The 12,664-nt window shown below is 45.1% G+C and overlaps 1 protein-coding gene across 2 annotated transcripts; it reads right to left on the bottom strand.

The window, feature by feature from the left end:
* Positions 1–229: 229 nt before the first annotated feature.
* On the bottom strand, positions 230–11,539 carry socs7.S (suppressor of cytokine signaling 7 S homeolog). Of its 2 annotated transcripts, XM_018238013.2 has the most exons (10): positions 10,899–11,535; positions 7,151–7,215; positions 6,931–7,035; positions 6,733–6,834; positions 6,269–6,399; positions 5,893–6,061; positions 5,539–5,667; positions 5,034–5,169; positions 1,899–2,057; positions 230–1,639 (listed from the first exon to the last, which is right to left on the bottom strand). In XM_018238013.2, the coding sequence occupies exons 1-9, from the start codon at positions 11,399–11,401 to the stop codon at positions 1,937–1,939; spliced, it is 1,461 nt and encodes a 486-aa protein (XP_018093502.1). In that variant the 5' UTR covers positions 11,402–11,535; the 3' UTR covers positions 230–1,639; positions 1,899–1,936. The 2 variants fall into 2 exon arrangements, 1 of the variants encoding a protein (XP_018093502.1); XR_005964505.1 differs by lacking the exon at positions 5,034–5,169 and having other exon boundaries at positions 10,899–11,539.
* Positions 11,540–12,664: the final 1,125 nt, after the last annotated feature.

Raw genomic sequence — 12,664 nt, 5'->3', positions numbered from 1 at the left:
CAATTAACCCTATCCTCACCTTGGTCCCCACTGAATTGATGGATTCCGGTAGTCGAGTCTGTGTATCGTCGAGCGTGGAAAGTAGTAAGACTACAAGCCCCAGAATCCATTATTTAAAGGTGGTGTGACAGATAAAGGTATTGTCGTATGAAGTTTGAATGCAATTATCTAGGAAGGAATGGCTATGGCTGATAAAGGTAAATAAAACATACTACATGTCACTCCATGGTGCTGTTATTTCTAAACAGTTTATTTCAAACCCACTCTCCGCCCCCTCTTGAAAAATCCAACAGCAAAGTGCAGACCCGGGAGCACCGTGAGGAGGAGAGGGGCGAGTGCTTTTTGTTTCTGTGGGTCGGGAAGGGGCTGAGGAGACAAAGTAGAAAGACAGACCACTGACACAAAACAATGTGCAGTTATTTCCTATTCAACCACTGCAAAGGAAGAATATTCAGGGAGTCAAAAATATATATATATGTTTTTGAACTGAAAATCATATCAATGTGCCTCACTCATGCCTAAAAGACAATATATACAAACAGAGCTTCAAGGACACGTCAAACTGGCCACAGGGCTCCATGAGGGCACAGAAGCCGTAACACACACACAGGACGGAACCCTCTGAAAAAAAAAAAGCCAGTGTTTTACCGTTTTCCTTGTTATCGATTAAAAAAAAAACACACAAGCAGCGGGAGAATAATGCAGGAACGGGGAGAGGAAAATAAATTACACCCATACTATTATTCAATAAATTAAGAGCAAAATATACACAAAAGAATAAAAGAGAGGGAGGAAATGGGGGAAAGAATTGTGCTGGAGAGGAAAAGAAACTCATTTTGTTTTTTTTTTGTCCTGTGAAATGTATGAAAGGTATCACGTCTTTACCGCTTAGGGCAGCAGAAATATTCCCCATCACTCTCCACTTTCCACCCAGGAACCTCTTCAAGTACGCCGGCTGTCTTGCAACCAGTTCATTAAAGGAGTTGGCTTGATCTCCAGTGAACAGACTAGGAACCTTTCCAGTGTTGAGAAGACCAGTTTAACACCACGGTGTAAGGAATCTGAGACAAAGCGTAGGGAGAGAGAAGTCCCCACATTACAGTAGCAGTCTTAACAGCAAGTCTAATCAGTAGTTTAACGCTGGAGAAATGGCCTCGCTTCCATGTCCAGAGGGTTGACAAACGGAGTGTCGTCTGTAGCATCAGTTGTGTTACCAGGGGCAGGAGGCTGAACCCTTTCATTTCAAGGGGCCATTCCATAGTCCATGAGATGAATATGCTCAGTGTATAATGGTACAGAATCGGTAGAATACCACAGAAACCCAGATGATGGAGCGGCCTTGGGAACAGAAGGCTAATTCCCTGGAGCTTGTCTCTTGATGGATGATTTCCATTTCAGGATTAAACACTGAGGATGCAGCCAGGGCTTTAATAAGTAAAGTCTTCTGCTTCCACAGCCACCAAAAAAGACAGCAGTGACCATATGAATTGCAACTTGCTTGGTATTCCTATTCCTAGGAAAGGGAGGGGGGCAATGTGGTTAAAGGAGTAACAGGACCACACTTGCCGGTTTGAACTGCAGCCTCTTATTCAAGAATCCCCAGGGTCATCCATTGTTCTCTTGCTCAGCATTCTGCATCCTACAGAAACAAGAACCAGCGGCTTTAATAAACGTTTCAAACACAAGAAATAGTTCATTTTTAAATCCACGACCGGAGAGAGAACTGCCCTGGGATTGGCCGAGTTTGTCCGGTGTTTGAATTTCTTGCCAATCAAAAAGGACTCGTTTACAATGTCAAGTCTGCTACTAAGAACAGGGCCATATTTACAGGCCAAACCAAGTTCTGCAATGAATTCAAGGCTCGCGACACAAATGAATGAATCAAAAGATTGGCTCACCTGAATCGGCCTATGAAGAGGGAAACGATGAAGCCTTGCTACGTGGAGCTCTCGCTCCCAGACTCCATTCTGTTAACGTGCCGAGCCTCCTTTAGGCAAAGGTATACCTCCTCCTGGGGGTCGTAGTAATAGAACTTGCGCAGATATGAGATAAGGGGTCTGAAAAGAAGGAAGAGCATTTCAACTTAGAAGTGTATTCACTAGATTAATACTGTGATGAGAAGAGATGCCTTTCTGTGCATAGAAGGCCATAGATACATAGTGAAATACAGATTAAAAGGTTCAGTTGGGAGCAAGATTTTTAAAGGGATAGAACGACCTCTACATGAAAGCATGATTATCTCTTTTAAATGAAGCAAACCTTGTTTAGGCTAGGGATGGTGGCACACGTGGCTACTGGGGGAGATTAGTCGCCCAGAGACAAATCAATCACCTCTTCTTCGGGGGTCTAATTTCCCCTAAATGCCTTCCCGTCGGCAAGAATGTAAATCGCCAGTGGGATGGCACTCGGATCGCTTCGTTTTTCTGAAGTTGCCTCACGAGGAAACTTCGGGTGACTTCGGAAAACGAAGCGCTCCGAGTGCCTGCCCCCAGTCGATTTTCATTTTAGCCGGCGGAAGGCAGATGGGGAAGATTATTTGCCACGAAGAAGAGATTTGTTGCCTGGCGACTAATCTCCCCGAATCTGCCCGTGGGGCCAGACCCTAAAAGGTTCAGTTGGGAGCAAGTTCTTTAAAGGAATGGGATGACCTCTACATGAAAGCATGATTTAACTGAAGCAAACCTTGGCTAGGCTAAGGGTGGTGGCACACGTGGCTAGTGGGGAAGATTAGTTGCCAAGCGACAAATCGCCTCTTCTCCGGGCGACTAATCTCCCCTAGAGAATGGCCGGTGGGATGGCAAACTGATCACTTTGTTTTTCCGAAGTTGCCTCACGAGGAAACTTCGGGTGACTTCAGAAAGCCAAAGTGATCCGAGTGCCATCCCGCCCGCTGATTTACATTCTAGCCGGCTGGAAGTTTAGTTGCCCGAAGAAGAGTGATTTGTTTCTGGGCAACCAATCTCCCCCAGTAGCCACGTCTGCCACCACCCTAAAGCTGCATTTACACTGGCGTGAACCCCCAACTCTGACGCCTAATACGGGTCCCATCCAGAAGAGGCCCATCTTTATCAAATAAACAGACTAGCGCTAATTGAATAAATGGCACTATACAATGAATGATAACAGAAGAACAAGCTTCAGTAAGTGTTTGATAATAAACAATGAACGAGCAGCAAGCAGGAAAAACAGTTCAATGAGTGTAAGCACATGGGCAAGCTATCAAAGAAAAAGCAGCCCCCGCTAACAAGTCACTGACCTTAGAACACTGACCCTCTTCATGCAGTTCTGCTAAAATAGTTCCTGCCTCTGACAGGCACCAAATGGCTTGCAAGGCTGTAAGCTTGTATCCGATGCGCTCCTACCCCCCACCCGCAGAGGAACCCACAGACCTCCCAGCTCTACAAAAACAGCACTTAGCAGGGGCTCTGTTTAGTGCTAACTGGTAATTACAGATGAATGTTAAAATGGTAATTACACGGTAGGAAAGACTGTATTTGCACACACACACACACCCCCATAACGCAATAACGGTGGCAGCGACTGGGAGTTGCTGCGAGCCGTGAACTGTATGATAGGGTAAAGCCTTTATTATCCAACTTAAGAAACCACATGCCCGTCAGTAAGACCCTCCTGTTGAACCCTGGCTGATGATTTAGACCAAAAATGACGTGGCCTTTGAGTATGTGATGCATCAAAAGAACAATATATTTCTAAGACGATCGGTGCATTACATCAGCCTTCAGCACATGGCAAACATCAGCAACACTGTTATTGTACCGTACTTGCCCTTCAAGCTCTCGCCAGTTCCCAATAACAGAGGGCAGATACCTTTCTGGGGCTTTGAGAAACTTGTCCTTATTCCCCCTCGGATCTAAAACATTTATACAACCTTCACTCGCCTTCCAGCAGAGCTCTCAGTTGAAATAGCTTGGCATCTGGTTCTGTCCGTTCTCCCAGCTGAATCTCCGTGCAGCCCACTTGTCTCCAGGGGAATACTTTGATTATATCATGCGAAAAACCCAGCATGGCCTCTATCATTATAATCATGCCTTTAACTTTGCATTGTGGCTAAAGAGAACTAAAGCTCAGCAAATAATCCATCTAGAAATACTTTACTGTATGTTTTGGCCTTTTGTACCTGCCCAACGCCATCCTTTAAACAGTGAAGAGGAGAACCTCAAAGATACCACCAGTAGCTCCTCATATTTTTCTCTGAGCTTATGCCCCTTGCATTTAAGATGGAGGGCTCCTATGGGCAGCTTTAAAAGCCTGGATCGTTGCTATTATAGGGTTCTATGCAATATATATCCTTGTATACAATATATGAAAGTGCGTTTATCACACAAGCATCTGGAGAAGTATATTCTTTTACTTCCTGGGTCAAATGGAAAGAGAATGCAATTCTGCAAGACGCCGTGTATCCTGGGAAATATGTGCATGTTACAATTCTTGCACATTCACTTCTACAATGGAGTTGGGTTTCTTTGAATGTGCGGTTTCAGCTTTTCTTTTATCTTGCTGCAAAGTGAAACAAGAAAGCACACTGACCTTGCTCGGCCACAAGCAAACACTGTTCTATTAGGAAACCATGAATGGCTCGATATGGAGGAGGCTTTTAGCGGTTCTCTCCCTGCTTGAAATCCATATCGACACAGTTCTGTATCCTGCACAGATGCTTACTGAAGCCTTACAGATGACACAAAGCTAACTAAACAATTCTTCTCAGTGTTATCAGTGCTATGGTGGAGGATTTTGCATCTGCCCCCTGGAGTAACGGGCGTACAGGAAGCCTACCAGCACTATATTTATTAAAGAAATACTAATAAGAAGACAAAAAAAAAAAGATAACGGGCATAGTGATGGAGGCCAAACAGTAATTCCCTGTGGAACACCTAGGGTATAGAAGATTCGATTTGCACCAATTCTTCACTAATACTCCACGTGCTCTCGACAGTTGCTTTATACATAAAGCTATCCCAGATATTTCCAGATATCCCGTGCCGACTGCATAACGTCAAGGAAATAATACTCACTTGGGCAGTGGGAGTTCTGGAATGTGGTCGATGCGAACCAACTGCCGGATGCGAAAGCGGCACAAGTGCTGCAGGGACTTCACATTGCTGAAGCGGGAAACGGGGTACAAAAGCTGTACTGGGGTTGGGGGAAGACCTGTGGGGAGGCAAGTCACTTATAAGGATGGGCAGGATGTGAACTAATGAACAAAACAGTTCAGATTGTGGAACATAAGAACGCAGGTAGCATATGGAGTCGTACTGTAGCACCATGCAACAAAGAACCAAGTAGGTGAGAATTCAATGAATTATCTACTATTCCATGACCAAGACCCTATATAAAAATGTGTAATATATATATATTTGGGTAAGGACGTCACCATTCAACATAGAAGCAGCCAACAAGAGCATGCTGTCCATTGGATTCTACCATTAAAAATATAAAGCCAGGAGAAAGAAGAAAAAAAAGAGAGAGTAAGAGGTGACAAGAGATTTGCTGTGCACGCTTGCTCCCTAAGAAACTGACCTGGTACTCGCGAGCGAAGAAAATACAGGAACTTCCCGTTCTTCGAGTGCATGATGGCACGTTTTATGAACTCCACTACCGACTGGCAACGATCCTCAAATTTTGGGTGGCACCAGAGACTGAATGTGCCTAGGAGGGGAGATTGAATAGTACAGGGTTTTACAGGAAACAAACCAGTGCAGCACAAAACAAGATAACAACATAAATACATCTTGCTGAATTCAAAACAGAGGAACGCCTGTTGTTTCCACATGCACCCCATTATCTTTTCTGGCTCTCATCCACTGTTATACTGGCTGAATTCAGCCAGCCTTTGCTGACAGTAAACAGGGTGTATAGCTGTCATGCCCTCACCTCTGTAGTGCTCCATGCGCGTGTGGTGGGTGATGCCCTGTGATCGGAAACTCAGACTCAGAATGTAGCGAGGGTCTGAACTATCTCGCACCAGAAACGAGCCATCTGGTTTCCCCTTCAGCTTCATTTCTGCGTCCTCCCAATTCATTGGACCCCAGTACCAACCACACTACAGGAGAAGAGACGTCAGACTATTGTGGCATATAAAACAAGCAGAAAATGTAAAGCTGGCACTATGTAAACAAAATGCTAATAATGATTCTAAGGAGACAGAAGTTGAGAAATCCAAATAGGGCCCAAGGAGAAGAGACGCATAGACAGGGTTAAGAATTGGGTATCCTGGCACCCAATACATTGCAGCTACTAAGCTTCATACCTTCTCAAGCTCCCGCAGGCTGGCGGCAAAGCTACTAGGGTCCTGTTTAAATAGGGGGTACTGCAGCGGCTGCACCAGTGGGACTGGGACACACTCGGTTGGTCTTAGTTGGACCAAACGTGGTAAAAGTTCTGCAAAGTAAAAAAAAAACAAAAAAAAAACAGTTGCATGTGTCGAGGTTATGAACATAGTTGTGACTGTAATGGTTACCTGAAATAACTGCATGTCTTATAAAGGAAGACTGGTGAATTCCTCTCCACTGAATTCGAATGGAAGGGCTTTATAATGTTTTTTGAGGGGGGGGGGAAGGCATTAAAAAATTGCTATTGTGTTACATTTATGAAGGTTTGGGCAGTCTCCATAAACTGGTGACACAAGGTGAGCAGAAAAGGAAACGTGATTGGTCTGGGTTGCGTTGTGAACACTAGAAACAGGATAAGCTACATATTACATGGATTATTTACCTGGAGCATGTGGGGGAGGCAGCGGGGGCAGGGGGAAAGACTGCAGAGAGGATCCCATGGGTCCCACTAGGACAGATGCTGGCTGGATTCCACCAATGTCATCTGGATCAAAAAAGAAAGTAAATGACAACCATAAACAATATTTCCCCGAGGCGTACACACCATATAGAGGAATGAAGCTTTGGAAGAACGAGATACCTAAAAGGCTGAGGCTCCTGCGGGGAGGTGGAGGTGGAGTGGGAGGCCGCGAAGAGGACGATCCTCTCTGTGAAATGTCCACGTCCACAAGTGACACCGTTTCACCTGCACAAAAGGGACAGACCCACTGTAAAGCTTTAACGTCTCCAACAATATAAATATATTTCACGTGTTTTGTCACGTATCAGGATCACACACCCCCTTCTTCCCATCGACTCACCGGTGAAGAGCGGACTGAAGGAGACTGGAGAAAAGGCACTTTGAGTTCTGGTCAATCGCGGCTTCCTAGGGAGTAAAAAAAAACAACAAATCGGTTAAACTTTTAAAAAAAAAAAAGAGGTTTTCTTAGAATGTGGAAAGACGAGAGTAGAAAAGCTCAACATCATTTGCTCACACATTTCACAAACAAAACCTTGATCATAAAGGGTTCTGACCCGAAACATGTGGTGTTGCCACTACCTGGAATAAATAGGGGAAATAAATGTTTTGCAGTCAATTTACTGGAGTTCCTTTCAATCTTTGATGTTAAGTTTATTCAACGGAGCTGCTGCGCAGAGCAACTACAAGGAATTGGACTTGTACCTTTCATTGTTTTCACAGCCCACCGACCCCATTTTTTTTTTTGCTTTGGACATTTCAGAAACAAGACAAAGCCAACTCATAAACTTCAGCAAGAACAGGTTATAAAAGGAATAAGATTTGCTACATTTAGTTGACACATTTCTCAGCAATATCTTTATTTCCGGGGGGAACGATCTGAAACCAACTGAACGGAAAAGAGTGTTTGAAAGTGAACAATCCCTTTAATCTGCTACAGTTTCAGGAGTGATGGCCAGCAGTGCAGAGAAGACAGTCAGATATTACTTTCAATAGAAACTAGATTTCCCAAGTCTAAAGCTGGCCATAGACGTACAGATATAATCGTACGAATTCTCGATTTGTATGATTTTCGTGCCGCCTGTGGAGAGTCCCGACATTTTTCGTGCCATGGCAATCGGTCGTTCAGACTATCAGACGGGTTACAAAATTTCTGTTGACTAACGATAATATCTCTGCCTGTATTGCTACCGGCTTTTGTCTGACATAACTATCGTACGATTACTGTCAGGGGCAGAACTTCGGCTCATCTGTTCTTTTACTACTTTATTTCATCTGAATGGTGAGTGGCAGGTCTGGAGATGGGGATATGAAGGTAAATCTGCATTATGTCTATGACCAGTTTAAGTGATTTCAAACCTGAAAGGCAGTTGTCGTGTCCATGTCAGAGTCTGTGCAACTAACGGAGCACATGGAACCAGGCGCAAGAATCGTGTCCATTTACATGTAACCCACCTATAATCCATTAGCGTGTAACCCACCTATAATCCATTATCATGTAACCCACCTATAATCCATTTACATGTAACCCACCTATAATCCATTATCATGTAACCCACCTATAATCCATTATCATGTAACCCACCTATATTATCATGTAACCCACCTATAATCCATTATCATGTAACCCACCTATATTATCATGTAACCCACCTATAATCCATTATCATGTAACCCACCTATAATCCATTATCATGTAACCCACCTATAATCCATTATCATGTAACCCACCTATATTATCATGTAACCCACCTATAATCCATTATCGTGTAACCCACCTATAATCCATTAGCGTGTAACCCACCTAGAATCCATTATCGTGTAACCCACCTATAATCCATTATCGTGTAACCCACCTATAATCCATTAGAGTGTAACCCACCGATAATCCATTATCGTGTAACCCACCTATAATCCATTAGCGTGTAACCCACCTATAATCCATTATCATGTAACCCACCTATAATCCATTATCATGTAACCCACCTATATTATCATGTAACCCACCTATAATCCATTATCATGTAACCCACCTATATTATCATGTAACCCACCTATAATCCATTATCATGTAACCCACCTATAATCCATTAGCGTGTAACCCACCTATAATCCATTATCATGTAACCCACCTATAATCCACTTACTTGTGTTTGGCTGATGCAGATTCTCATGGAGCAGAATAAAGAAAACCCGTGTGTATATAGAGAAGGGGCTGCATGGCTGTTACACGTGAGTCTCTATAACAACATGTTATTTCTGTACACAAGACTATGTTATAATATGATACACGCAGGGGGAGGAGAGAAATGCACTGCACCTCCCTACTTAAAGCACTTCAAATGGGAGAGGCACAATGTAGCATTAAAGGGGAACTAAAGTCTAAAATAGAATAATGCTAGAAATGCTGTATTTGGTATACTGAATATAGGCACCAGAGGCCTAATCAAACAAATGATTTATGCTTTCAAAGTTGGCCGCAGGGGGCTGTCATCTTGTAACTTTGTTATACATCTTTGCAAGACCAATACTGTGCACATGCTCAGTGTGATCTGGGCTGTTTAGGGATCGCCATAAATTATCAAAACAGCACAAGTCAAATAATATCTGCCAGAAGCCTGATTAATAATCAGAATATACAGACTGCACTGGGTCTGTGGATACAAATCTCTACAGTCGCCGGCTGCTCTACAGGGAAACAAACAAAGCTGCTCGAGTTGTGGGAAGTAAGGTGGGGGGCTCCCCCTGCTGGTTGAAAGTAGGATTGTTTCCTGCAGAGCAGTTAGGGACTGTCTGAAGTTTCCTATCTGCAGCAGTCACAGCAAGTAAATTGAAGGGGAAATTTCACTGCATACAGTCAGGTTTATTATAAAAAAGGTACACATTTTTTAATTGAAGTATATTGGAGATAGGTTTTTTTTTTTATTAAAGAAAGTAAAAATGGGATTTTATTTTTTTGCCTTTACATGCCCTTTAACCATTAGGTGTGACGGGACAGCCATGATTATAAATGACCTAAATGTCCTATTGTAGTGACCACTGAGATCGACCTCAATGTCCTGTTTTAATGGTTTATGAGATATTAGCAGTTTTAGACTGCTCATAACCACTAAAAACAGAAAAATGAATATACAATGCGAAGCATTCGAAGTCTCCCTTTATTATTTGTGGGGGGGTCAGGTAGAATGAATTATTTGCTATGGAAATGTGGGCCCTAAAACACAAATGGAGATTTGGTGATGGCTCTGCCCAGTTTATTTGTATATATAAATATTAAAGCTGCTGATATATAATTGGTGGAGGCTCAGAGAAACAATAGATTTACATGTATACGACCCCCTCACTTTGGTTTCATCTTGGCCTCAATGTGACTCTGGGCCCATTCGCTGGGCAGAACCAGAAGCAGCAGAGGACGTGGGAATCATAAAGGACTTTCAGTTTTGTTATTTACTACAAATGACTTTATTGGCCCAGGATGAACCTCCCAGAGACAAACTCACTGACACAAGTAACATTCCTGCACCATCAAGAACACAATCCCTCCCATTATTACTATTAGTATTATTATTATTAGTATTACTATTATTAGTATTTCTACAGCCCAATCTGATTGAATCTGGAGGGGGAATGAAAGGACATGCGGGGGGGGGGGCACTAATGATGAATATTCTACACTGGGAATGTGAAACAGGGGGGATCTGGTGCCTAATAAATCCAGTCATTAGAGTGTAAGCTCTGCTGGGACAGGGGCTGAGGGAAAAGATTCATCTCAATAAAATGCTGCAGAACATACAACCCCCCATTATTGTTACAGATGCAGGAGGGCCCCCCCATTATCAATGACAGGTGCAGAAGGGACCCCAATTATTGTCACAGGTGCAGGAGGGTCCCCTATTACCAATGACAAGTGCAGGGGACCCATTATTGTCACAGGTGCAGGAGGGCCCCCTATGACCAATGACAGGTTCAGGAGGGCCCCCTATTGTCAGTGAGAGATGCAGGAGCCCCATTATTGTCACAGGTGCAGGAGGGCCCCCTATTACAGTGCAGGAGGCCCCGCCCATTAGTTGTCCCCAGTGGGAGGGACTCACCTCAGCTCCAGGTCACTGAGACTCCCCCCGGATCCCCCGAGCTCCCCCCTCCTGTCAGCGGCCCCCGCGCAGCTCTTGGTGCGGAAGATTCGTGAGAGTCGGAGTCGGAGGGAGGAGGATCTAGAGCTCGGGGCCGAGGGGCTCGGGCTGAGTGTGTCGGGCGCTGCCGCTTCCCCGCGTCCCTCCCGCTCGTCCCCGTGCGGCTCCTCCAGCACCAGCAGCGCATCACTGGTCTCCTCACAGCCGCGCAGTCCCAGAGCCCCGAGCTGCAGCTCCAAGTCCTTGTGGTGTCGGTTGGACAAGTCGTCCGGCTCGGGCCTCCCTCCTCCCGCGGGCAGCGCTTCTACTACAGCCTCGGCCTCCGCTGCGGCCTCTCCTTCCTCCTCCTCCTCGTCTCCCCTCGGCATGTTCCGGAACACCATTAGCCGGGGCCTCGCAGCCGCCGCCTCAGGGCCGCAGCCTAATAACCGGCTCAGCACCTCCTCCGCCGCTGCCCCTCGCATGTTCTCCCCGGTGGCTCCGCGGGCCCCGGCCCGAGCCTCGGCCTCTCCCAGCTCTCCGGCAGCTCCCTCATCGGAGCCCGCCCCCTGTTTCCGGTTCTGCACAACGTCACTCTCGTCTCTGTGTGTGTGTGTGTGTGTGTGTGACAGCTCTGGAAAGCGCCGCCCACCAAGCGTGACGGCGCACCACGTGACCACTGCAGCTTCACGAACTCTTGTCTCTGTGCGCGATCACTCGGCCATTTTGTTGGTGGGTTAGTGATTTTCCATGGACACCATCAAAAGCCTCTTTTTTCCCTATAGAAATAGGGTCTTTTTATACATTTCTTTTAATTTATATGCCACCTCTTCATTCATTTATTAACCTCATTCTGGACATGAACTTATTTACACACCTCCCAACATTTTGGAAGTAAAAAGAGGGACAACATCCCCCCCCCGCACGGTTTTGACCACGCCCCTTTCGGTGACCACACCCCCTAATTACCATGTTCATTTTACAAAATTTGGCAGGTTATGAAAGTTTGAAAATATTTCTCTTTATCTAAACTGTGTTTTTGTGTCTCAAAATTGTTACAAAAGTATCTTATTTGCACATGTTAGCTGTTCTGGGCTCTCTGCCAAAAGCCAATTAAGTGAGAAACTTTGTTTTTTTTTCCTGGCTGTTCAGTGCTGAGAAAATGAGGGACTGCGGGTTGAGCTGTCAAAAGAGGGACTTTCCCTCATAAAAAGGGACAGTTGGGAGGTATGTTTTATATTTATTTATTGTTAACAGACACTTGGCTGATTCCACTGATCTAAAGGGAACAATAATGGATTGTCTGTTGCCCACCCACTAGGGTTACCACTTTAAGAGTAAAGAAATTCTGCCAGGAGGCAGGTGACAGTTAGTGGGATGCTCTGCCAGGCCAGGTGGCAACTCTACCTGCCGCTAAGGTTGCTACCTTTTACACAAATTTTTACTGGCCTGGCCAGAGGCGGATCATGATGTCACAAGAGGTGGGTGATGTCAAAAGGCGCATGGCTATGCCGCAGCAGGGATCTACAAGGCAGAGATCGGGGAAGGGAAGGGTAAGTTCTAGGCTGGGTGAGGGCTCAGGTGGGCGGGCCAATGGCTACATTAAAGGGCATTACAGATTTACCGGCAACTACATTGCCGATAAATCTGTAATACCGGCTCTGGCCTGGGTGGATGTTTTACTGGCCAGATGGCAACCCTATCTGCTGCAAGCCGACCAACGCCTCCATGCCCCCCTCCCACACGTG

This window comes from Xenopus laevis, chromosome 9_10S, assembly GCF_017654675.1.
Source record: "Xenopus laevis strain J_2021 chromosome 9_10S, Xenopus_laevis_v10.1, whole genome shotgun sequence".
NCBI classification, from domain to species: Eukaryota; Metazoa; Chordata; class Amphibia; order Anura; family Pipidae; genus Xenopus; species Xenopus laevis.
This window is presented reverse-complemented; position numbering and strand designations above follow the sequence as displayed.

Coding starts and splice junctions, on each gene's coding strand:
- socs7.S (XM_018238013.2), bottom strand. CDS start 11,401: ATGCGAGGGGCAGCGGCGGAGGAGGTGCTGAGCCGGTTATTAGGCTGC. Junction 6,400..6,732: donor GCCTCCCCCACATGCTCCAG/GTAAATAATCCA, acceptor TTTACTTTGCAG/AACTTTTACCACGTTTGGTC. Junction 6,062..6,268: donor GCCTGCGGGAGCTTGAGAAG/GTATGAAGCTTA, acceptor CTTCTCCTGTAG/TGTGGTTGGTACTGGGGTCC.